Raw genomic sequence first — 25,892 nt, forward strand, 5'->3', positions numbered from 1 at the left:
CCGTGTGTTGCCGTGTGACTAGAGTATTTCTGTGGGGTACTGGTATCCACTGGTACCAGACAGCACCAGGACTTCAGATTTAGAGATTTGATTATCACATATGCTAGACATTTTTATATTCCGCCAGATTAGAGCTAACTGTTGGTGTCATAATGGCAAAATGTGAAATCCTGTAGGTGCTAGTAATTACCACAAAGAAAAACGGTTACTTAGAATTAAACATATACCACACAGAAAATTTCCAGAAGCAACACATTATTCACTGTTACACCATTTCCAAACAATTTATCCTTTGACTCTAATGGTCTCATGTTAAATGCGTTTATATTTTACCTAAGTCATCTGAAGAATTCTCACATACATGTTGTGCAAGCTTTCATGGAAATAGCATATATGGTTCTAAATAAAAATGTGTATCTTTTAGAAATCTTTTGCAAGGGGGCAGGCAATTTCCATACCAACACAGTTTTTTCCATCTGTAGTTAATTCAAAGCCGGCGTTGCAAATGCACTGGAAACTTCCATCTGTGTTCACACACCGACCATTTTTACAAAGAACCCCATTCTGGATGCACTCATCAATATCTGGGACAATGAAGGATGGCCAAATGTTATTCTTTTACAATAACCACAGCAAAAACAGTAAGATAATAAATGTGATGTTCAACATCCAGTTTATATTTTTACATGCAATAACTCAGGTCATGTTGCTTCTTTAGCCAAACTTCCAAACTTCTCTCACCAGCTTTTTTCTTTTTAACAGCCCTGACATAGAGGAGCTGAAGAAGGAAAAGAAAAAGAATATTGGGCCGGGGGTGTGCCAGGAAGCTGGAAGAGGTGGACAGGGAAATGACCGGTGCAGCTGTTTTGGAAACAATGGTCGAAGACATCCAAACTCAAGGCAAGCTGCTGAGTAAGAAGAACACAGTAGCCTCAAATCACCTGGTTTAACAACACCATGATGAAGAATGTGGGGTGAGCTTAGCCAAGCAACGACCCACGGATAAATAGGAAATGTAGAAGACGACAACCGGAGTGATCTGCAGAAAGAATTCTGCAATGAATCAGCATTGAGGAGGAGTTGGGAGGACAGTGGGTGGGGAAGTGTAGCAACAAAACTGTGAATCAAGATGAGGCCTGACTTGGTGTTGGAGTACATGTGAGGTTCAAAGAAAACAGTAGTTGAAAACGACTAATCCTAAGGTCCGTTAATCAGAGAGCAGGAAGGCTACTGATGTTACTTAGAGAAAGGAAGTTGTGATCTAGGGAAGGAAGATAAACTGAATTTTCTGCAAAGCCAGATATCATGTGGCCAGGGTTATACACCCAAATAGTGTTTGCGCATAAAGGAAGCACTTCTGAGAGGAGCATAAAATAAATCTGTAGTAATACAACAGCACTTACTTCATTCTATGTCTTATTTTAATAAATTTACTTTTAACCTCAACAGCCTGGGTCACTATATTTCATGGAACATTTTCATATGTGAACGCAAACTGCCTTACCAATGCATGCTTGCTTAGTAGGAGTCCTCTGGAATCCAGCATGACATTTACAATAATAGGATCCAGGTGTGTTAACACAATCTCCATTAGTGCAGGGATTTGATGTGCATTCGTCAACATCTGTGAGCAGCAAAAGAAACTATTACAGACTTCACTCCATTCCTAGAAATGTTTGTTTAAAGTACATTTAGGCCTCCCAAATTTGAGAGAAGGCCAGTCAGTGGTAATAGTCTAAAGAGCAGAGTATTTATAAATGAATGAAAATTCCTTTCTTGAAATACAGAGGCCAGCCTAGAGATTTACAAAAATATTGCCGATTGGAAAGTACAAGGGAATTTGCTTTAATCAAGAAATAATGATTTTTCAATTTGAGAAATGCACAATGATTAAAAGCTCTGAAAAGCTTCTTTTCTTTTCTTTTTTCTTTTTTAAAGCTGACTCAGTTAAGACACAGCCATGAGTTCTAAAAGGCTGTGACACTTATCTGTCGTAATCTGGGCACGTTAATAGCCTTTTCAAAGCTTTGTATGGTATTGGAAACCGAATAAAAGATGTCTAAAGATAGACATTTATAGATTCATCCTGTAAGTTTCATGATTTTAAAGAAAGAAACTGACAGACTGTGGAATTTCTTTGTTATTATGTGTTGTCCTCAATTAGATATGTAATTACCCACTGAGGCTTGGCTGTTTGAAGTAACACAGGATGGGACAGAAAATGGAAATTAATTAAAATAAAGTCTATTATCTTCAGCAGCCTCAGGTTTCTTTAGGACCTTAAAATGGGCACAGGAATTTTTTTTGCATAAATCAAGTCCAATGCAAATACTAGTTCTGATCCCAAATGTGAGAAACATTACTGTTTTTCATTCAAGTTCTTCTAAAGCTTGATTAAATGCAAACCCATCGCAGAAATCAGGGACTACAAGACCAAATGGCAGAGGAATAGTCTGGACTGCTTACAGCCCAGACAAATTACACGTGCCAGAGTCAGAAAAAGTTAAATTCATCTTCTCTCAGCAATGCCCACTAAATATAACTTTGAATGCTAGTAAATTAAAAACCTCACTAGCTGGTGAGGGCATAATGACTTGCCATTTCATATACACGTAGAAGCTATTAACATATACAATTTCAGCTAAATTGGAGAACACAACAATCAAACGAATTCACAGGTTTACCATTTTAATAAACAGATTACTCCTTTCACAGATGTTCTTAAAAAAGGAACTGTAATCTATCAAACTCACCAACCTCATTTATATAAACACTCAGACTAAATGCAATTAAGCCCTCTCTGGTAAAGGAGGGGAAAAAGAAAAAAAAATCTCATAGCAAATTAAACCAAAACAACAGAGAATAACAGGATTAAATGCTTTTTCAATTCACCGAAGCTCGCCTTCAGCCCATTAAGATTCACTTACATTTAAACTTTTGGTTGATAACATCAATTCTACTGAGCCAAAGGAATGAAGCAAAATGAGAAAAGACAGAGTTTAGAGAGTTAGCAAGCATATAAAAAAACTTAGTGGACTTTCCAATAGGAATTATAACCTTGAATTTGCAATGTTGAAGATAGCTTTAATTCTTTGGTGTATGTAATATTGAAATGCAACAATTAAAAAATGTGTTGTAGATGCACATTTTCAGAAGCTTCATTGTAGAGCTCAATTCTAGTGAAGAACATGACACCATGCACCCAACCCCCATTCTTGAGGTAAACTTTCCTGGGCCACTTTTCAGGGCCTTTTCCTTCTCTGAGAACCTGTTCCTGAGGCCCCTCGGTGCCAGTACACCTCTGCCAATTATTTTGCCATGACAGCCATAATGCATTTTGACTTCCTTAGCCCCTTAGAGATCATACCAAAGGATCAGTACACAGAAAGATAGAGTAGTTCACTTATTTAGTTCTTCTTTAGAAGTGAAAACATTCACTAAAAAACTATCAGTGAGTTTAAAATCCATGACTTTCAAATCCCATTTGTTTTGGGGGATTATTCTAAGATTTTAACTATCCCAAAATACAATTATTTGAATCAAGTTAAAACCTATTGCTAACAGTAGTTTGTCTTATACAGAAATAAAAGAGTTCCACAAATACATTTTAGAGTAGAACTCTCAGGGAAAGGAGAGAAAAAGTTGGTGAGTAAATAAAACTGTTTTCAGGTCTTAAGAGTACTTCTTATAATAGCAAACTGGAAAGATTTTATTTTCCTTGTGTGTGATCCTTTAATAGAGTTATGACCTTTCATGTTATGACACTTCATTAGTATCTAACACAAGTTGCCAAACAGCAATGGCAATGTGTTATTCCTAAAAATATAGTGCAATGAGTTACCACTCTTATCTCATGCTCCTACAATTTAAAATGCTAGTTAACTTAAATCCTCTTAACTTTTTCTGATGTCCCAATTTGTTATTTATAAAGTCAAATTCAACCTGATCAAAGAGTACTGAATTAAAAATATTAAAAATTGGGTGCCTGGGTGGCTCAGTCGATTAAAGCAACCCACTCTTGGTTTCAGCTCAGGTCATGATCTCGGGGTGATAGGACTGAGCCCCATGTTGAGCTTTGGGCTTAGCTTAGAGACTGCTTGGGACTCTCCCTCTCCTACTGTCTCCTCCCTCTGCTTGCTCTCTTTTTCTCTCTCCCTGACTCCCCCGTAAAAATAAATAAATCTTATAAAAATATATTAAAAACCTATTTTCTGAAAATATGCCCCAATACTAATCTTTTGTCTCTATCAACTACAACAGTTAGAAAGACAACCTTGCCTGGGTTTTCACTTTGCAGGATAGGGGGATGAGATCAATCTAGAATGGAACTGTTTGTAACAATATCTGGGTAAAATACGTAAGTTTGAGTTCTATTAACACATTAATTGTACAGACATGCAATCCCCATGCTAAATTAGACAGAGTTTATGAAAACGGTTGTAGCAGCTCTCCTCACCAGGGTTTCAGAAAAGTAAGGCCCTATTATCACATTCCCTGTATGTGATTAGCTCATGTCCTTTGCATCTAGAGTTACTCTACCTGTGTGTCACCCTTGGGAGAATCGAGAAAATAGTTACTGAAATCACTTTCTGTAGGACTTGATTCGCTAAAGGAACCCTGGTTGAGGAGGCTGGCTCAAGCATGACTGCAGAAAAAACTTGATTCTTAAAGATAGGTCATTTTTATACCATTAATTCACAAAATCCCTCAGAGTACGGGCGTTTTACTAGGGCGAATAAAGTGCACCTGGGAGCTAATATGAAATAAATGGTGGTCTTCGGCTAATTTGCAGTAAAGATTAAACTTTTGGCCTGATTTTGTTTGTTGGTTAGTGAATCATGCGGTAACACATGAATGACAAATATTAATAACAATATAAAGAAAGTCAATATAATTTCAGTTTGATCTACCCTGTAATATTGTATGTATCTACAAGAGAAGATATTTTATATATTGCATACTTATAAATCAGGTTTTCTGGTAGAAAAGTCATTTTATAACTTAAATTATACTTAAATTATAATAACTTAAATTATAACATAAATATAACTATTTACTATCATAAAAATTATAAATATATTAAATTAATAATAAATATACCCATATTTCATGGTGTTCCCCAAAATACCAACTGATCCATCTCTTAAATAAGCATCTAGTAGTGTCAGCTAAGCCAGGGCTACTGCATATGGTTATACCCTGCATAACCCCAAGGTGTGGCATTTATATAGATTACATGAATGGTCCTTCTATAGTTGTGCAGTGCAAAACCCATGTAACAGCATATAAGGATCCTGAATATAGCCTTACTTAATCATTCTCAATTGTATGTAATTTAGAATGACTGGTTTTTCCTAAACATCATATTTTACTGACATTTTCCTTCAAAACCATAGTGCACTTAAAAATTTTCAATGTAAAAAAAAAATTTCAATGTACACTGGTAAAATTATGACACACTCTGTTCCTGGTCTTTCATCTATATAAGAGAAGACTTGAACCCAAATCAGGTACTTAGGGTTATGCTAATTATGAAGCATATACACAATCATTTGCTAAAACTACTCCTAAACTAAAACTACTCTCAAGGGATCATCAAAACCCTTTTCGTTATAAAATCCAATAGATATTTTGGCCCTCATTATATTTGAGTTTTCTGCCACATCTCACACTTCCCACTACTTTTCAAACGGTATCCTTGCATAGCTTCAGGGACATAATACTTTCTGGATTATTTTGCTGTCTCACCAACGCAATTAGTGAGTTTTCTTTAGGGGACTGGGTTGCTGTGGCATAGGGTTCCAGCCACAGTAGTACTGTTATCTTTCCATTCTTGCTGGGGTTCAGCGTAGGTGATAATACTCACCCTCGCGGTTCTAAGAGCCACCTGTATGACCCTGATGCTTCCATCTGTTAACTCTAGCTCTGAACACCCCGCTTAGCCTTAGACTTTTCAAACTCAATGTCCTAGGGGCACCTGGGTGGCTCAGTGGGTTAAAGCCTCTGCCTTCAGCTCAGGTCATGATCCCAGGGTCCTGGGATCAAGTCCTGCATCGGGCTCTCTGCTCAGCAGGGAGCCTGCTTCCTCCTCTCTCTCTCTGCCTGCCTCTCTGCCTACTTGTGATCTGTCTCTCTATCAAATAAATAAGTAAAATCTTCAAAAAAAAAAAAAAAACAAAACAAAAAATCTCAATGTCCTAGATACCTAACACTCAACACGTCTAAAAGTGACTTCTCTCCTATCTCCTCCAAATCTCCACCTTCCTCTGGACGACACCACCATATATCTAGTGCTGCTAAGCTGAGAAGGAAAGCAAGACAGAGGCAGACAAAGAAATCACAATATACAGGATGGGAAACAGTGCGGGATTCTTGAAGGGGGCTATCTCAACAGTAGGTTAAAAGGGCACAGGGAAGACCGTGCACAGAAGAGACAGCTTGGAAATTAGCTTTGATTCAGAAGACTTTTTTTTTTTAATGATGTATAGTCTAATTTGTTCCTATAGTCTAAAAGCTATGAAAAAACAAAGGATTAAAGAATCATGAGCTTACCTATGCAATCCCCGTTTGAATCCTGCTTATACCCCATGTTGCATTCACATCGATAGCTAGACACAGTAGGTATGCAACGCCCATTTAAACAGAGATTAGCGTGGTGCTTACAGATATCTATCGTCTGGTTCAGAATAGCTACAGAAAAATCAAAGCACAAATGGTATTTCAGCGTTACAAGATGTAGTACTTTTATTGAAACTGATTTTTTAAAAGGATATTTAATAGTCCATTCATTAAATGTACATATCAAAGGCTCACATTATTCTATATTTTATTAAAACTTGGATGTTGAGGATCTAAAAAATATTCCTGAGACACATGGTTGTAACTCGTATTTGTTAAGTGATACATCTGGAAACTTTGCCCGTAATGATGTCTTTTCAAAATTTCAGGAATGTTCTACTGTAAATTTGAATGCTTTCCATTTCTTTTTTTTCCCTTAACTGTGCTGAATATTCAGATAGTAAATAGGCCATCTGCCAAAAAGAATAAACACAACACTGTAGGACATCATTAAATATTATTAGCAAGAGCAGCTCTTATAAAAAGAATGAACTTAAATGTCAAGTACACCAGTGCCAGTTCTGGCCCGAAGCCCAAGTTATTCAACAAAAAAGGGTGAGGAAAAGAAAGATATTTCATTAAAATATTTGGATAGGCACAGAGCAAGACTTATTCAGTTTATCTCAGTTGAGAAATGGTTCTGGAAAATAATTCAAGGGGTGTATGAACAGGGCAGCTGCAAACGGCCAAATGAAATACACTGGAACCAAAAACACACTCTTTAATGGCGTCATCTGGAATGGAGTATGACCATGCTCTCATCTTTATTTTCAAAGAAAACCCGGGTCACTCTTCTTTTCTCCAATTTAGAAAGTTTATGGAACAGGAAAATAATATTTTCTCAGGCATTTTTTTTTTTACTACTACCTTGTATTTTAGACCCTGAAAGAGGTTTTTACACACACACACACACACACACACACACTCCTTTTGAAAAAAATGCTAGGTATTATAAAATCATTTAAGGCAGAAAAATAAAGAGTCTACACAAAAAAGTGTGTACTTTTATAATATAATATAATATAATACTCACTTAGTCCAGTGATGATGGGCCCCTGTCCCCCGGCCCCTACACCAGCTCCCCCAACTCCAGGAGAAAAGCCATTGCCTCCAGGGATGGGGATGAAGCCTGTCCCTCCTGGGCCATAGCCATTGCCACTTGGGGCAAAGCCATTCCCCCCAGTGCCTCCAGGTCTGGAACCAGCATTCCCTGGAATCCCTCCTATTGGAAGTCCATCCATGCAAAGTCTGCGATATTCCTCTAGAAGAAAAGAAAGGTCAGTTAAACACAGATTGATTCTAAAAGCAATCTGTACACTGTAAGAACATTTTAGCTTATCTATATTATTTGATCTGAATAAGTAGCATATTGCATCTTGATCCATGTTTCCAATGCTAGAAGTAACAGGGAAAAGTATAGATGTTTCAGAAAAAAAGTGAAAACCTATTTGCCATATTTTAACTGAGTTGCATAACCAAAGAACTGTCTATATGTGCTATGTGCAGTTTGATTTTATATCCCCAAGTGCAACTCATAGAATTCCAGATACAACTATGAATTCAAGAAATTTACTTATGCAGATAAAAATCAAAGCTTTCCATAATTCTTTCTGTAGATTTCGTTTTACTTAAAACTTCATCAGTATCATACCTTCACATTTCTCCCATCTCCTTTCTTTGCTATAAGGAATTACTATGGCTTCAGAATATTTTTTATATTTTTGGATTTTAACAAAAGACAGTGTTCAGTTAACTTTTCAAACTGCACCTTATTTGTCCAAGTATCAAAGCTTAGAGAAAAGAAGCAAGACTACAACAATCTAATTATTTCTTCATCTGTTCTCAGAATTAGGACACTAGGGTCAATAGAAATGAAAATTATTTAACTCAAACAACTGTTTCAGTATTAATATTACTATTATATATTATTTGTGAGACCACGAGTTCCCAAAATCATATACTATGCACAAATAGTGCTGTTGTTTAAGCTTTATTACTCAATTTTGATGTTCTATAGCTTATAGATTTTGAAAGAATGGGCCTTAATCTTTCTCTCCATAACAGTACATATAGATACCTATCTTCATAAGCATAGTTCAAAAAGTTTAGTTTTTTCAGAATACTATAATTTAACATAAAGACAATATAATAAAACATACTGATGTGCCTTTGTGATTGATAAACATTAATCCTACTTTACCATTCATATCACATTAATAAGAGGAGCTACTTCTCATTCATTCTTAAGTAATTTCCTGATATAGCCTCAGTTATATGGTTAATTAATCCAGCAAAGCAAATGAGAGGTATCCTCCTACCCTTTTATTCTTAACCTTCAGGTTATTAGAAAAGAGGAAATATCTTCAAGGATTGGGATACTAGAAAATAGGGACACTCCTGAAATAAAATATAAATGAAGTTATTCAAACATACTCAAAGCCCTGAAATGAAAGATCAGGAGATTTTAAAACTAATCGAAATACTGATGTTCAAAATAATTTCAAAAAATACTTGCAGAAAGACAAGTCAGAATCAGTTTTTGGGAATTTTTCTGATATTAATAAAGTGTATAAAGTCAAAACTGATCCCAAGTAAATAATGCCACCCAATTCCTCACAAAAACACAGTATTCATATTGAAGACAGTGCTAAGAACACACATATGACTTGACTTCAAGGAAAAGAACAAAGTACACGACTGTTACTGATTTTCCTAACACTGCCTGTGCTGAGGAGACAAGCAGTCGGCTGCTCACCAGAGCCTCTGACAGGACAGGCCTCAGGAATGGTTCCGATGCCCCAGCAGCGGCCGGGCTCACAGCAGCACTGCATTTTTGTCATTCTGCCCGGGAGCTCTTGCGCACAGCGGCCATTCACCAGGCCCGAGAAACACGTGCCTGTTCTCTGATCTGAACACGTGGAAATAAAACAGAAGGCATGCCTGAATTATTTCAGGTTCTTATGTCAATTATTTGACATACCAGAAGAGGCTAAGTAAAGAGAATTATTCTACTTACCTCTAACATATTTATTTATTGTCTTAGTCTCTATGACATTTGTTCATTTCTTTATTTCCTGAGCAAATATTCACTGAGAACCTATGCCATGCCATATTCCAGGGATACAGGAATGAAAGATGTGAAGCAGGTATGTGCTCCTATTACACTAAGAAGCCAAGCCCAGACAGATTCAGAGCTTGAAGGAAAGCAAGAACCCAATCCCAGCCTAGATTATCCAATCCCCAGCTGACCTGCTGAAGCATAGTATAATTTGCCACTGAGTTGTGGATTGTTTGTTACACAGCAATACCTGACTGATATAGTTGCTATTCTAGAAAGGGTGATCACAAACAGCTCCTCTCAGACAGGAGCATCTGAGCAGAGACGTACATAATGTGACAGCATGAGTCACTCAGTTATCTCAGGGAAGAGAAGTTCAAAGAAGAAGAGGATGTAGCCAGAGAAGGGAACACAAAAGGGATAGTGGAAGCCTCTGAGCTCAGAGAGCTATCAAGGACAAGATCACGCACAACCCTGTAGACCATGAGAAAAGGACTTCTGGATTTCATGTGGAGTGCTGTTAAGAGTTACTGGATGCTTTCAGTTAGAGGAAAGGGAAGGGTCTACATTTTTAAGAAGATCTCTTTGGATGCTGACAGTAACAAGTGCAAGAATACCAGTGAAAGTAATCGGCAAGGCATGATGGTGGCTTGGATGAGGGTGCCATCATTGACAATGATGAGAGTGGTCAGATGGCAGACATATTCTGAAGGTACAGCTCAGGGAGTGGGGTAAGAGAGAGAGAGTTTTGGAAATTTCCCAAGTCTTTGACTTAGACAGCTGAGATGGGAAGATAAGGAAAAAAGCAGGATTAAGGGACTTAGTACAAGGCTTTTCTTTAAACTGTGTTACGTTTGCAATGTTGAATATAGGAACCCAGGACCCAGAGGAATGGTCAGGCTAAAGGCATATACTTGTGAATGACCTGTGTATACATGCAGTTGTAAGCCGTGAGGCTAATAAGACATTTTCAATAAGTAGGGGCAATGGATTATGTCAAATGGTGATGACAGGTCAAGTCAGGTGAGGACCAAGCTGTAACTGGGGACCTGGCAGGATGCTAGGCTAGGAGATTGGGCATTATCTTGCAATGTTGGCTGTAGAGCAGTTAACACGATCAAAGAGGACTCTAATAAACATCATTCTGCCAGCAAGGTAGAGAATGGATCAAAATGGAAGATAAAGGCTGAAAGACATCATTGAAAGAGAACATAAAATACAAAGTTGCATAGGGATAAAATATTAATATCAACTATAAGCCCTGTGGGCTTCGACTGAAACGGACTTTATTGTAAGCAATGGAAAAAAAAAAAAAAACTATGGGTCTAGCTCATTATGCATTAGTTAACTTTCATCAAGAAGCTTCAAAGAAGTTTTGGCTATGACTGCAAGAAGAAATAAGTACCACAAAAATCAAGAGCTGCATATCGATAATGTAGATGAAGCTATTAATTACAAAAAATTTCATTAATAGGTAAAGCCTAATTTTTTATACTAGATACAGAGTTTAAAATAAATGTATTATTTTCTCAAATGGTCTGTAGTATACCTCAGGTTGCTGCTAAGCGATTGTTCAATAAATGAATTGGGTATAAGGTACTCCCTATAAGAATCAAAACACCTCCTTTCACTTCCCAAAAGAAACCTAATATGTCCAAAACCCAAGTACTAAATTTGAAGCACACATGCATACTTGAATACACCACAGACATTTCCTAAACTTCATAAGCTGAGCTTGAATTGACAGTCACTGGGAATAAGTTCACAGGTAGGTTTCTGTGCCCAAAAATGATGGAGGAAAATAATTTTTGGAATATTTATTCCAGGAACCCTGAGTATCATATTTCTACATTTACTCAGCTGCTACATTACTCAAGAATAGGATGTAAATCTAGATAAAAAGTCCTAAACTCTCTAATAATCATGGTTACAGAACACAGTTACTACAAAGTAGGCTAAATAAATACGTATTTCTCTCTTAAAGTCTTCTGCAAGGAGGAGGTTGTACCACAAAGTCTGAGAGAAAAATAAAAGACAAAAGTCAGAAAACAAAAGAAGAGAAGAACAAAACCAAAGCCTTGAATCAGAAGATTTAGGTTTCCCATCAAAATCTTACCATCTGATTTTGCAACTATACTTAACACCTCCTCCTCACAGAACAGGGTTAGCGGCAAAGTTAAATAAAACAGTATTTGTTCTGTTTCCAAACAGAATGGTGGGTTAGCTATACTGAATGCCCCTCCCAAATGAAACATCTTGCATAAAATATGAAAAAATATTTAAAAAAACACATCAGCAGGCTGGCAGGAAAGAAAGGGAAAAACAGAGTCACAATGACGTGAAAACAGGAATCTTAAGAGGTAAGTACACAGCTAGGTTTCAGCCTTACAGCTTCTGCAAAGCTCTAGAGACTTTTAATTTCAGCCCTGATATAGTTCCATAGGGTCTACAGCATAAAAGAAAAACCCCATATTCCCTCTTCCAGCACAAAACTTCATAAGAAACCCCATAAACCTGGGGCTCCAAAGAACCACACCCTTGGTACAAGACTATAAGGTACAGGTGGGCAGCTAAGACTGAGGAGAGGTAAAAACACATCTCTCCCAAGAATCTCTAACCACAAGCTCTTCCTCAAAGAGATAGCTTTGATGTCTCAATTCATAGTAGGTTTGTGGTCTGAAAAACTTCAAAGGAAGACTAGACTACATCAAGGTCCGCAGGCAGGGATACCGGATACCAAGCAACTGGCAAAAGCCAAAACAGGACAAAAGAGGACTTAATATTATGCAGTTCTCAAAGAATTCCCACAGACAAGTCCCAAGAACAGGAGTAGCTAACAAGAAAATAAATAGCTAAATAAATGAGTGAATAAATAACACATAAAGAAACAAGGCTCCATTAAAAAGCGGCTGAATAAACATCAGATATCAAATACAGAATGGTCAGACTGATTCTGACAATTTGTGATTATTTGTAATGACAATTCATTTAATATTAATTATAACTAAATTATATTTAATATGCTTAAAACAATGAAAATCTAAAAATGTGAACAGGTAAAAAGAGTTCATAAGCCATGAAAGGGGACTTAAAAAAATTCAGTGAAAGTTCTATAAATGAAAACTATCACAAATAAAATAAAATGTTTAGTAATATATCATGCAGTATACTGCACATAAATGAAAAGAGAATTAGTGAGCTCCAAAATATATCTGAATAATTTATCTTCAGTGTAGTTCAGAGAGATGAAGAGATGGAAAATATTTTTTAAAAGAAGGTTAAGAAATATGGTGGTGAGCATGAGAAGGTAACATACATCTTATAAGCATACTAGAAAGAAGTAATAAGCAGACTGGGGGAGAGGCAATATTCAACAGATAACTAGCTTAGAACTTTCTAACCATGCTGCGAGACAATCTCAGATCTAGGAAGTCCAATAAATCTAAAGAAGGAAAAATAGAAAGAAATCCACAGCTCGCCACATCACTGTGAAACTGCAGACCAATAAAGAAAAAGTGAGGAAGTTAAAAATAGCTGGAAAGAGAGACGAATCACCTGCTAAGGAATATTTAAACCAATCACTGTTTTTTTAGTAACACTAATGGATGCTAAAACCCAACTGGAATATTTTATCTTCTGTATACTATGATGAAATAGCTGTCAGCCTAAAATTCTGTATCCCAAGAGACCATCTTTCCAAAGGGAAAATTAAGGTGATTCTCAGGAACACACACAAAAAAGAAATTATTTTTTCTACCAAAAAATTCTTGCTGAAGGGAATTTTAGAAAAGGTTCTTTTTCCTTTCTTTTCTTCTTCTTCTTTTTTTTTTTTTTAAGTCGGTTCCATGCTGGGTACAGAGCCCAACACAGAGCTTGAACTCATAACCCTGAGATTAAGACCTGAGCTGAGATGAAGAGTGGATGTCTAACTGACTGAGCCACCCAGATGCCCCCTAGAAAAGGTTCTTCAGGCAAAAGCAAAACTATTCCAAAACAGAAGGTCTGAAATACATAAGGGAATAATGAGGAAAAATAGTTAGATATATGAATAAATATAAACAAGCACTAAAATATTACACAGTAATAATAATGATTAATTTGTTGCAAATACAGAATGGCAACTGGATAGAATTTTTAAAAGCTAGAAGGGGGAGATCAAAGTGTGACCATTCTAATATTCTTTTACTGTTTAGATGTGGGTAAAATAAAGATTAATTTTAGATTTTAAGCTACACATGAATCTTAAAATACTAGAATGAACACTAAATCCACAGAATTATATAATTTCTGAACTTTTAACTTTTAACTAAAAAAGTTAAATGGAATGTGGGGAAGGAAGGAAAAAACAATAAATAAAAAAGAAACAAAAAAATAGGAAGCACAAAGAAGGTAATTGAAATGCGAATATATTGGTTACGATAACAAATACAAATGTATTTAAATCTCAATTTAAGAGACAAAGATTGGGGCGCCTGGGTGGCTCAGTGGGTTAAAGCCTCTGCCTTTGGGTCAGGTCATGATCCCAGGTTCCTGGGATTGGTCCTGGGATTGAGCCCCTCATCGGGCTCTCTGCTCAGCGGGAAGCCTGCTTCTCTTCTTCTATCTCTCTGCCTGCTTTTCTGCCTACTTGTCATCTCTGTCTGTCAAATAAACAAATAAAATCTTTATTAAAAAAAATAAAAAATAAAAGACAAAGATTTTCAGACTGAAAAAAATTTTAAAAATTAGATTTAGGTTGTTTAGAGGAGATACATTTATAAACTAAGAAAGAAGAAGAACTGAGAGGAAAAAATACACAGCAGGCATATACTTAAACCTCCAAGGCCCACTCACAAAATGAGATGCATAATGAGATAAAATAGACAAAAAGAAAATATTCAGAAATAGACCGAGTAAAGTAAACAATGTTAGAGAGTCAATAGATACTGAAAAAAGGCTCAATTCACCAGGAAAATATAATACTTTAGATATTCATCTCTTTGTAACATAACATCAAATTACAGAAACAAAATCTTGGAGACCACAGGGAGAAACTGAGAATTCTACTATGACAGTGGGATATTCACACAACTCTTTCAGTAATTGACGATATGGTAGACAAAATTCAGTAAATGAAGAAAAAATGTGAACAGCACAGGCAACAAGTTTGAGCTAATGGATATATCTAGTCAACTGGAGAAAACACATCTTTTCCAAGCCCACATGGAAAATTTGCAAAACAGGGAAACCCCGTACACTCTAAACAACTCATGGGTCAACTATAGTATTGAAGTGGAAAGAAGGTACTATGTATAAAAACGAGTAAGAGCTCATCAGGAATCCAGGAGGACTTTATACCAACCAGTCCCAGACTACAGGAATCTGCGATGATATTTTGAGAGGTCCGCAAATCTGTATTTACAGTGAATACTGCAATACAAGTATAAATGCCTCATCATATGAAACCACTACTGTGACTTCCATATATGAAAACTGCACTGTGACTAATAAAATACAAATTCATTTAAATGTATTACTAAATACTCAGTTGCTTTTCCATTATGTCATTTCCTAAAGATACTGAATTATAATTCAGTGTAGATCTAAAAAGCATCTTTTTAGATCAAAGAGCAATCTTCAAATTCAATAAATATAAATAACCAGCATTCTATACAGTTTGGAAATCTCTGATCAGTCCTAAGATATGTATAGGAGGAAACCATGTCATTTGTGATAGGGTGGAAGGGGAGGAAGAGTAGATTGGAAAATAAATCATAACTTTTTAAAATAAATTCTATTAGTTTCTTCTAATAACATTAGGGAGGTGGGTAATCTACTTCTAATCCCTAATGTCAAAAACATGCTAGGATAAGCTACAGATCAATCTGATGCATCCTTGTTAAGATGTCCCCCAAAACACATCTCAATGCAAAACAGGGGCTCTTTCCTTTGCACAGCAGAAATTAAATGGTCCTTAGAAATCTCTGTTTTAAAAACGAGTCACATGGAAGAATATCTGGAATAAAAAATGGACATAAAAAAGGGGACACCCAAAAGAAGTAAGAACTGTCTAGGCACACCATCCCTTGAAATCGGGAATTACTAGGGGCAAAGGCAGATGAGGCATATTTATAACACAACAAGGATAAATCCTTCGGATGCTTGGTGTTATGTTTAACTGCAGGACTGATACACCAGAAGTAATAAAAACAAGTCTATTTTTCTAACAATCTATCACCTTCACTACGTTTCTGAACAAGGGTTACATGAAGTCTCATTTAAAGCCACACTGTGGAAGAGGAAGCAATTCATCTCCCCTGATTAAAATATAAATCTATCTTGAAGCAAAATAATGGTACTTTTATCAGAGTGTTTTCATGGCTTGACATTTACTCTAAGCTTGATTTGAGAACTAATGGTTAATTAGACGATGTGATGGAAACCTTGTAAAAGCTGGGGATTGTACCCTGAAATAAACAGATCTCCTGTTGAAGGAGTTTGGCTCATTAAAAATGAAGGATTCAGCTGGAAAACACTAAGGTTAGCTCAGGTTAGAACACTAGTGATCCTAGGTGTTAGGTAAATAGCAGCCATTGTTTCAGGCTTCATCCCCTAATCCTGGAGGACTGCAACTGCCTCTTCGATGGTCTGGAGCCTACCTGGGTTCCCCTTGACTAATTCTGCAGATTCTTGTGATTTCTCAAATACTTCCATGTAGGCTTTCATGTTTTCATTACATAAAACTAACTAGAACTTAGGAACAATGAAAGAATCAGAAGTACTGTGGCTCCTAGGTTTATCGCTTCCTTTAGAATAGTGACAGTTTTCTTCCTTACTATCTAAACTTTTCTTTCTAGGACCTTCCTTCTTAGTTAAAACTAGTATCTCCGTTCCACCAGTTGACTTGTATGTGATTCTGAAGTTAAAAGTGAAACACTATTCAGTCTCCAGCTGCATCTCTGTCTCCCTTTCTCCCTTTAGTTAAACATTTTTAGGGGTTCTGGGGTTTTTTGCAAATACGCATGTGCTCATGTGATCAATACCCATGGTCACATAGGGAGCTGAATGACAACAGCATATCCTGGTCATCACTCTAAATCATTGCATGAAGACCTGTTTCTTTTAAAATACTTTTCCCCCATTGATTTTCATCTCTGGTCTATATCCTGCTAGAACATCTTGATAGGCTTTCACTGCCCTTGGGATCAGTCTGAAACTCCTCAGCATAGAAGTTAAGAACCGTAGCAACCAGAACTTAATCTCAACCATCTTTCTTGTTTTTTCTCCAACGATTCCCTCCCTCAGCTCTCTTTCACAGATATATTCTTCACACCCTCTCCGGAGCCCCTCAGACACTTTCTGTGTCTGCAGTCTTACTCACACCTTTCTTCTTACTCTGCACACCCCTGTTCCCTTCATGCAATTCCTACCTGTGTGCCAAAGTCTACACCCATACCCACTTCCTCAAGAATGTTTGACTTAGAGAATCCAACACCTACAAAATGATTTAGCAGTAAATCACCCATGGCCTTAAACATTTTCTTTTATTATTTTTTTTCACATTTCTGTTTTCAGGTTTTGTTTTCTTAAGAATATTGCAAGACAATATTGTGCACTGAAACTTTGTAAGGCTTAAGAAAATGTCCTTGGATGTTGTGGCCATAAGATTTCTACATGCTTATTGCTCTCATTTCCTGAACTTTGTGGCTTTGTTGCTGACTGGTACTTTCAAATCTCTCTGCTTAGGGTTCCTGCTGGATCCATGTTCACAACAGCAGACATATCATCTTGCATACAGAATTTGCTCACTGCTCTTATCAGTTCATTAATTACTCACTGCTGTCTGGAGTCACTCTCTCTGCCTATATTACAATGTGGAAATTAGGTATTAATAATGCCAGAGTATTCCAAAATGACATCAGGGTCATTAAACTGTGCTATTAAAAATGCTTCTAAGAAAAAGATTATTAACGTGTTTCTACTCTTTTTTAGAATGGACATATGTTAGTACTCTATGTTGAAAAGAAAGCTCTGTTCTGGGTATTTAAAAAAAAAAACTTGATAAAACATACTAGATAAAATTACCTCAGCATTTGAGTTTTATATTTAGTATAAAGTAAAATGCGAAAACTATCCTAGTTTGAAATTAAAATGTCCAGCTAAATTCTTTTGCCATGTGAAATTGTTTTCCTACACACAAAAGAAATAAGGCAGTTTACTGGTGCTTTATAATGCGGTTTATACTCAGGATATTTTTATTGACTAGAATAAGAAATGGGGGCGGCAGGGGTGCCTGGGTGGCTCAGTGGGTTAAAGCCTCTGCCTTCGGCTCAGGTCATGGTCTCAGGGTTCTGGGATCGAGCCCCACATCGGGCGGATATCTCTGCTTGGCGGGGAGACTGCTTGCACCTTTCTCTCTCTCTGCCTGCCTCTCTGCCTACTTGTGATCTCTGTCTGTCAAATAAATATATAAAAAAATCTTAAAAAAAAAAAAAAGAAATGGGGGCGGCATTTAGCATATGCCACTCTCAGAAGAGAGCTGCAGATAACATGCAGTTTCATATTCAAGAAAAATTTTTGAGTCCATCCAACTCATTATTATTAGTATATATGTGGTTATGAAATAAATGGCACAGACATATCCATAACATACATAATTTAATCATAAACAAATGCAGTGCAAGAAAGACAGTCTCAGATTTTAAAATATCAAAATCAAAGATCTCTTACACATTAAAATATTAGATTTGTTTTTTCTCATCTATGGAAAACACATACTTATTCCAAATGTAACAGAGTTATTCAAAAAAGTTTTAAGCTGCTTGCTTAAGTTTAATAATGGTTTTATAATTTTGGAGAGCCACTCCTCCCTCCTTAAGGGATCTTTGTTCCTGGGTCAGGATGTTGACCCTGGAATGAACGGGTCCTCTTGCTTAGCATGGGTCTCATTGTCCTTCAGCTCTCTGGAGCTGGAGCTCAAGCAGGCTCTTATCTTGGGGACAGATCATGTCCACTGTACCACATCCAGCAGGATGCCAAATGATGCAAAGCAGTCATTAACCAACACAAAAGTCTCACATTTGACATCATCTCCCTCAACCCTCAGATGGTTTTGTCTATTCATTTCTAAAAGATTTACTGAGCCCCAACTTCCATACAAGGCACCATGTAAGGCTGCAAGGGAGCACAGTAAGGCCGGACCAATGGAGCTCACAGTCCAGCCAACAAATAAAGCACAAGTATCTGTACAGTGTACTGAAGTCAGAAATGAAGGAAATGAAAAATATTATGGGGAAGGCTGATTAATTTTGCCCAAGAAGAAAATGTGCTATCTAAATGGGGACTTAGAGGATGAGTCAGGTTTTAATGATCACAGAAAGAGGAAATCAAGATGCTTCAGAAGAGCGGATACTGTGGGCCAAGCCACGGTAGTGTGGTCACAGAGAACAGTGAGAGGAATGTGAGTGTTAGGCAGCAAGTCGTTAGCAATGAGTCTTTTTTTTTTTTTAATATTTCATTCATTTTACAGAAGGACAGAGAGGTTGAGTGGGGGAGGGGATGCAGAAAGAGCAGGAGAAAGAGAATGTCAAGCAGACTCCATGAAGAGCGCAGAGCCTGATGCAGGGCTCCATCCCAGAACCCTGAGATAATGACCTGAGCTGAAATCATGAGTCAGATGTTTAATTGACTGAGCTACCCAGGCGCCCCAGCAATGAGTCTTGACTACAGATTGGTGCCAGGTTCTAAAGGGCTTTGAATGTCCAGGTAAAGACTCAGAACTTTATAGAGGCAGGCAAGAGACAAAGAGAATTTATCATAATTTCATGGTAAACCAAATATCTGACAGTGCAGAAAAACAACCTCCATAAACACTGCGAATCTTGATCTTGAATATCTGAATATAATGAAGAATATGCCTCCTTTCCAATGCAAAAAAAAAAAGTGAACACAAATTTTGTTTGACAAATATTTAGAAATGTAAAAAATCAAATACAAAAAATTAATTTGGAAATATGATATAAAAGATTAACATTTGTGTCAAATTCTTCTAACTAGTTTGCTTCTCTTCTCAGCCCTTACCACCTCCATTCTAATCCATGCTCAAAGGCCTCTGAGGGCCTTTATTTGGCAGGTGGCCTCAAAGGCCACCTGCCAAATAAAATATATACACCTGATGTGGATGTCTAGAACTTCACAAGAATAACCTCACTTACATCTCCAGCCTCCCTTTTTATTCTAGCCATATTCTAGAACGTAAGTTTCCTGAAACTAGGGTCTATGGCATGAGCCAATGATGTTCAATGGTGACTCCCAAATTGGTATTCCTCCCACAGAGTTGAATCCATGCCTGTTTCAAGCTGATGAATATGTGTATGTGTATGTACAAAGATTATCCTCCTACATAGTTTTAGAAAATCAAACCAAGTGGAGGTTCGACTAGTTTTCAACCCTCACAGACCTGTCACTTCAAAATTAAATTAAATTAATTAAACTTACATGTGGTGAGTCAATAGGCACACTGACCCTAAAACCAGTTAATTTTCTCCAATTTCTACACTTAATAGTCCACATAAAATTTTTGACCTAATGTAAGATACAAACTTGATGCATTCATAAAGAACAAACAACTATCATTCAAATCTCATTACTCTAAGATGGGAGAGGGAGGCCAGACATAGATATCCTACCTCTCCAAGCAGACTGTCAGCACAGTACTGGAGAAACCACTCACACTAGAGACCTTGATACCTAGATACAGGGTCTCCACCTGCTTGAAATAGATAAGGAGGCAGTGTAGTGTCAGAGTAATACAGGGGCAGGAGTCCCAGAGATCTGCATTAGAACACCGGCTCCATCTGCTGGAAGTCACTTAGCTAACCTTTCTGAACCTCAGATTTCTTTGTCTGCAAATCTGAATAATCATACCTATCACACAGAGCTAGCACGAGGATTACATAACATATGGGTCCAGGGCAGGCACATCCTCTTTCTTCTCCTCTTAACCATAATCAAGAATGTTTTGCTACACACTTACTAGAAGAAACTGAGGAACAGGGGTCAGTGGGCAAGTCAGAACTTGCCCAAGGCCCCACAGTTCTGAGATATTGAGGTAATACAGATGTGCAGTGCCTTACACATGGCATTGGTTTCAGAAATGGTAATGCTTATTTTTACTACTACTCCCTCTGTTTTTTCTATTACAGTCACTCTTATTCTTCTACTAGTATTTATGATGACAATATAGTATTCTCAAGGCAGAATCTACACCTCTCACATTCACATCGCATGGTGGCCCTAAGTTTAAGTTTTGCTCAATAATGGATGACCAAGACCATGACTGAGAAATACTGTTTCATCTTTCCAAACAAGGGAAAACATACAAATATATTTGGCTTTACTTTGAATATATTTAAAACACAAATTAATCACTCTTTTTACTAGAATAAACAAGCTGTAAGTAAATAAGACCCTGACTACATTCATGATTCATAGCAACAGAAGAAGCTTTAATTACTACCATTCTGTCTCCCGAGGCAGATTTAAAAAAAGGTATCTTTCTCTTGCCTTTGTGTCTCTAGCACTGGGCAAGAGCAATGTCTTGAGGAAGTCTTCCTTCATTTCCAAAAAGACACTGACAACATCAAACAAACCCAGATGGCTTTTGAAACTGAAGTCTTTGCAAAGAGCACCTGGTCTATCAAGCCCTCAATAGGGGTGCCTTTATTTTAAACAACCTTTTCAGCCACTTTCCCAATGGTTTTATAATCGTTGCCATCTTCATACACGTTTGGGCTATTCTGTTATTATAAAGAAGCACTGTACTGTGCCTTCAAAAATCCAAGGCTTACCGATGCACCGAGAGCCATCTGTTGAGGTGACGTAGCCACGTGGACAAATGCAAAAATAGCTTCCCACGGTGTTGGAACACTCGCCAGTCTCACATATCCCAGGAATGATGCTGCACTCATCGATGTCTAATCAAGGGAAGGAGGAGAAGATGATTGAGAAAGGCCTCCATTAAACAGCTTGTACAAGGGATTTTTTTTTAAAGAGTATCAGAGCACTCATGGTTGATTAGGTCAGATCATATAACCCTGAATATACTCTTGTTTCAGGCCCTGAGGAATTTCTCACACATATCTATGGGAACTGAGATGAAAGTAAACTCCCATGGCAGTAACACAATGCCAACTAAAGCAAAACTCTATATCCTTTTCTCCCCCCACCCCACAATTGCAATTTAAATTGAAAATAAGTAAGATACCAATGTTTTAGTTTCTATTCTATATCAATTAGGGAATTATCCTACTACAACCTTAAAACACACACACACACACACACACACACATATAGGGATTACATTTTAAAATGTGGAATAACAGAATAGATTTAAAAATTTATAGCTGATTTTCATGCTAATTGTCTGAACCAAGGGGTGGTAGCAAGTAGTTGTTTTTTTTTTTCTTTTTCTATTTGGCTTCAGGACATGTTTTTGTACTTACATTTGAATATGGGTGTATTTGACATTCTCAGAATTAACTTTAAATCTAAAATAATATAGAAACATGGCAGAGGGCAAACTTGGGAGGCTTTGGGAGGTGTCCAGTTTTCCCATTGTACCTCCCTGAACTTACCCGTTCAGCTCACTCAATGCTTGGACTAGTCTATCCCCTTGCACATTCATGAAAGGTCTGCTTTCTTTTAAACTTTAGTGAAAGCAGAAAACTGGTCCATTTATGTAAGTATTAGTGTATTTTTCCTCTTGTTCAAAAAGCAGAGAGAGGTGGAAAGTCAAACAAAACTACAATTAAGTACACTGGGACATTTAAGAGGAAATGAGCAATTGTGAGGGAAATCCAGCCATAGATGCCTAGGAGTTGGCCGTCTAAGGCACAGAGCTAGTAAAGACCACTGAAACAGAGCTAGTAAAGACCACTGAATACAGAGAAGGATTTAAAAGTCATAAACATAATGATTACAGAAAAGCAACCTTAGCTTTTAGTTTCTTTTGAGTTTTTAGTTGCATATTTATTTTTTAATGTATCAAAAAAAACAGGGAAAAAATCATATTCTTGTAAATATAAGGAAAGAAATTTTAAACCCCACAATTTAAAAAATAGTTGGCAACGCCTTTCTTGAATTCCTCCATTGATCTAATCATTCTTTTTTCCCCATTTATTCTGACAAGTTACTCTTGCCTACAAGCTGTGTCATGAAGTAACTATAAGCCTGTGTGTCTTCTTGGAACGTTCTCATATAAAAAAGTTACCAGACTCAGACATTCCCTGAAATAATATCTTCATTTGAGGCTTAGCAGTTAGCCACTAAAGGCACACGGGTACAAATCAAAATTGACCAATTCCCTAAGAGAGATCAGAATTCTAACATGAATTGACTACATGAGAAGCAAGTACATAATGTGGTGCAGTTACGATCAGATTTAATTCAACAAAACAAAACCATGTGTGCAAAATTAGGACCTACTGCATCTTGTGCTGCTATCTTAGGGCCGTGCATCTTAATGAAATGGAATGTGAATTCAGAATAGAAAGGAAACTAGAAGGCTATGCTTTAATCACCGAACACACTGATCAGTCACTTGAGGATAAGGAAGACTATACAAGAGACGAGCACACAGTGTAGCAAGCATTGCAGAGGTAAGACAGCCCTTCTGATCCTCTACGGTCATAGTAACAGTCCAGGCACTTATGGAGCCCAGGGCTGATCTAAATTCTTAAAAATTAGAACCCTTATGTCCTTCATTTAAGCATTAACTCTTATTTCCAAGCATTTCTTTTTATAATAAAGAACTTCGTGCTCTACTTCCAAATACCATCCCTGACAATGAAGAGTAGAAAACTGAAAGAGGTTTGACATTTTTCTTTTTCAAGGAAAAGAAAAACCTGGAACAGAGAAGAACACATGGAGTGATATTAAACTTGTGGTTTTTGCATTAAATATTTTCATGCACAAAAACTCCATGTTTCACAATTCTTAGAATTAACTAGGAAACTTAGAAGGTTAGTGTCCAAATAATTGTATGAAAAAGGCTCCTTCTAAAGAATTAAGAAATCCTATATGGACACTAGGAATGTATTTCATTTTTCAGTAGCCACCCACCTAAATTTTAAAAATTCATTGCTTTTTTCTTTAAACTGATCAAAACACCCTGCATGTCAATGCAGTCATGCCCAATGTTTACCAATTTAAATCTAGCATTAATACTTATGGTAAGAAGGATGTGTGCCTTCAGCTCTTTTATAATATTAGTTCTTCAAGATCATATGTCACAATCAGATTTGAAAGCAGTATCTTTGCAAATGTAAAGAGTACAATTGCTTGGTAAGATACACAGGGAGTGTGTCTAAAGATAAGCCTATTCACTGAAAAAGGCAAAGTCTTAATACAAGGAGTTGGTTTCATTCATCCTCAGCATATCTAATGTGCCTCCAACAACCTTCTCTTGAGCTTTTTTAAAAAAAAGTTTATTTATCGGATCAGAGAAAGACAATTATCATATGATGATCTCTCTGATATGAAGAATTTGAGAGGCAGGGTGGGGGGCTGTGGGGGTAGGGAGGGAAAAAAATGGAACAAGACAGGACTGGGGAGGGAGACAAACCATGAGAGACTCTTAATCTCAGGAAACAACCTGAGGGTTGCTGGGGATTTGGGGGAGTAGGAATAGGGTGGCTGGGTTATGGACATTGGGGAGTGTATGTGCTGTGAATTGTGTAAGTCTGATGATTCAGAGACCTGTGCCCCTGAAGCAAATAATACATTGTATGTAAAATTTTTAAAAAGTTTATTTATGGGGTTGGGGGGAGAGGGAGAGCTCCCATGTGACTCAGTTCTTAAGCACTGGACTCTTGGTTTTGTCTCAGGTCATGACCTCAGGGTCATGAAACTGAGCCCAGCATTGTGTTCCATGCTCAGCACAGAGTCTGCTTGAGGTTCTCTTCCCCGCCCCATCGCTTCCCTGACCTAAAGTTGTGTGATCTCTCTTTCTCTCTCTCTAAAATAAAAATAAAAATCTTTAAAACTTTATCAGTTTGGTGGCTTTGGTCAGCAAATACCAGAAAAGTTGGTCTAAAGGGTCATAAACCAAAAAATTAATAGCTTGCATATCTCAAGTCCATATGGCATGGACATCAGGGTTGGTTTAAGTCAATATCTTTTGGTCATTTTCTCTGAGATTTGCTCAACTATGCACTCTGTGCTTTGATTTCATCCTTAGGCTATCTTCCCTGATGGGAGCAAAACAACTGTAGCAGTTTTCTAGGCTTGACCTTTGACCCCAGGACACCTAGTAGAAGAGAGGGTGTCTCTTCCTGGGGCTCTCTTTTGGAGGGAGGAAACTTTTCCCCAAGGGCACCCAGCAAACCTTCCCTGTTGTCCTAATGTTCTGAGCTATATTCCTCTAGCCAGGAGAATATGCTGGTTGGCAAAGGCCTGGAATCCTGAACCAATTACTGTAGCCAGTGGAATGCACTTAGACTAATAAAGAACAACAAAAACTAAAGCAAAAAACAGCATGGATAAGTACATCTGAATAGAGAGCACAGCTGAAGCATGGAACGTGTACCAGAATGGATAGGAAGCTGATGGAAAATGAGCTTAGTTAGTTAGCCATAGGCTGAATCCTGGAGAGTCCTCCCAAGGACTTTGGCTTTTATTCTGAGGTGATTTATAGTGTATGAAGGAGGTTAAACAAGAGCATTCATTAGAAAATCAATATTTTAGAAAGACAATTCTTGTGTGTAATGTGGACAGCTAATGATTAATGATTAACTAGAGATTAATGATGAGAGTATGGAACAAGCTTTATGATGAGAAAGAGAATATATTTTCGTGAGATATGAGGAAGGAGAAATCAATAGGACTTTGCTACAGGATTAAATCAGACTTCAAGCTTGATTAACAAGGGAGATTAATGGTAGTTCTATTAACAGAGAACAGGACATGGAAAGAAGACATTTTAAGGTCAAGCTGGGTTTTGGACTTTCTGAACTTCAGACTTTTGAGAGAAATGGGCAGCAATTCCAACTGTGTAGTTACAAATTTGAAACTCAATAAAGACATAAGGGGTAAAAATGTACACTTGTGATTTATCACCAACTCAGTGGGTTGTGTTTTAAGTTGTAGCAATAAATAAGATGTGCAAAGGAGGTATGTAATGAAGAGAGCTGAATTTAAGGAGGGAAATTCTGAGAACCTCCACATTCTAAGAGAAAGT

General features: G+C 37.2%; 1 protein-coding gene across 1 annotated transcript in view; it reads right to left on the reverse strand.

The window, feature by feature from the left end:
• The window catches only part of FBN2 (fibrillin 2), a 247,610-nt gene that overhangs the window by 106,058 nt on the left and 115,660 nt on the right, over nucleotides 1-25,892 (reverse strand). The window contains exons 8-13 of the mRNA XM_032851970.1: nucleotides 21,505-21,630; nucleotides 9,374-9,526; nucleotides 7,652-7,879; nucleotides 6,553-6,690; nucleotides 1,505-1,624; nucleotides 459-584 (exon numbers count right to left, since the gene is read on the reverse strand). Coding sequence (XP_032707861.1) covers nucleotides 459-584; nucleotides 1,505-1,624; nucleotides 6,553-6,690; nucleotides 7,652-7,879; nucleotides 9,374-9,526; nucleotides 21,505-21,630 — 891 coding nt within the window. The remainder of the gene's footprint in view (nucleotides 1-458; nucleotides 585-1,504; nucleotides 1,625-6,552; nucleotides 6,691-7,651; nucleotides 7,880-9,373; nucleotides 9,527-21,504; nucleotides 21,631-25,892) is intronic.

The sequence above is a fragment of the Lontra canadensis genome, unplaced genomic scaffold, assembly GCF_010015895.1.
Source record: "Lontra canadensis isolate GAN:19392208 unplaced genomic scaffold, GSC_riverotter_1.0 scaffold5, whole genome shotgun sequence".
Classification (NCBI taxonomy): Eukaryota; Metazoa; Chordata; class Mammalia; order Carnivora; family Mustelidae; genus Lontra; species Lontra canadensis.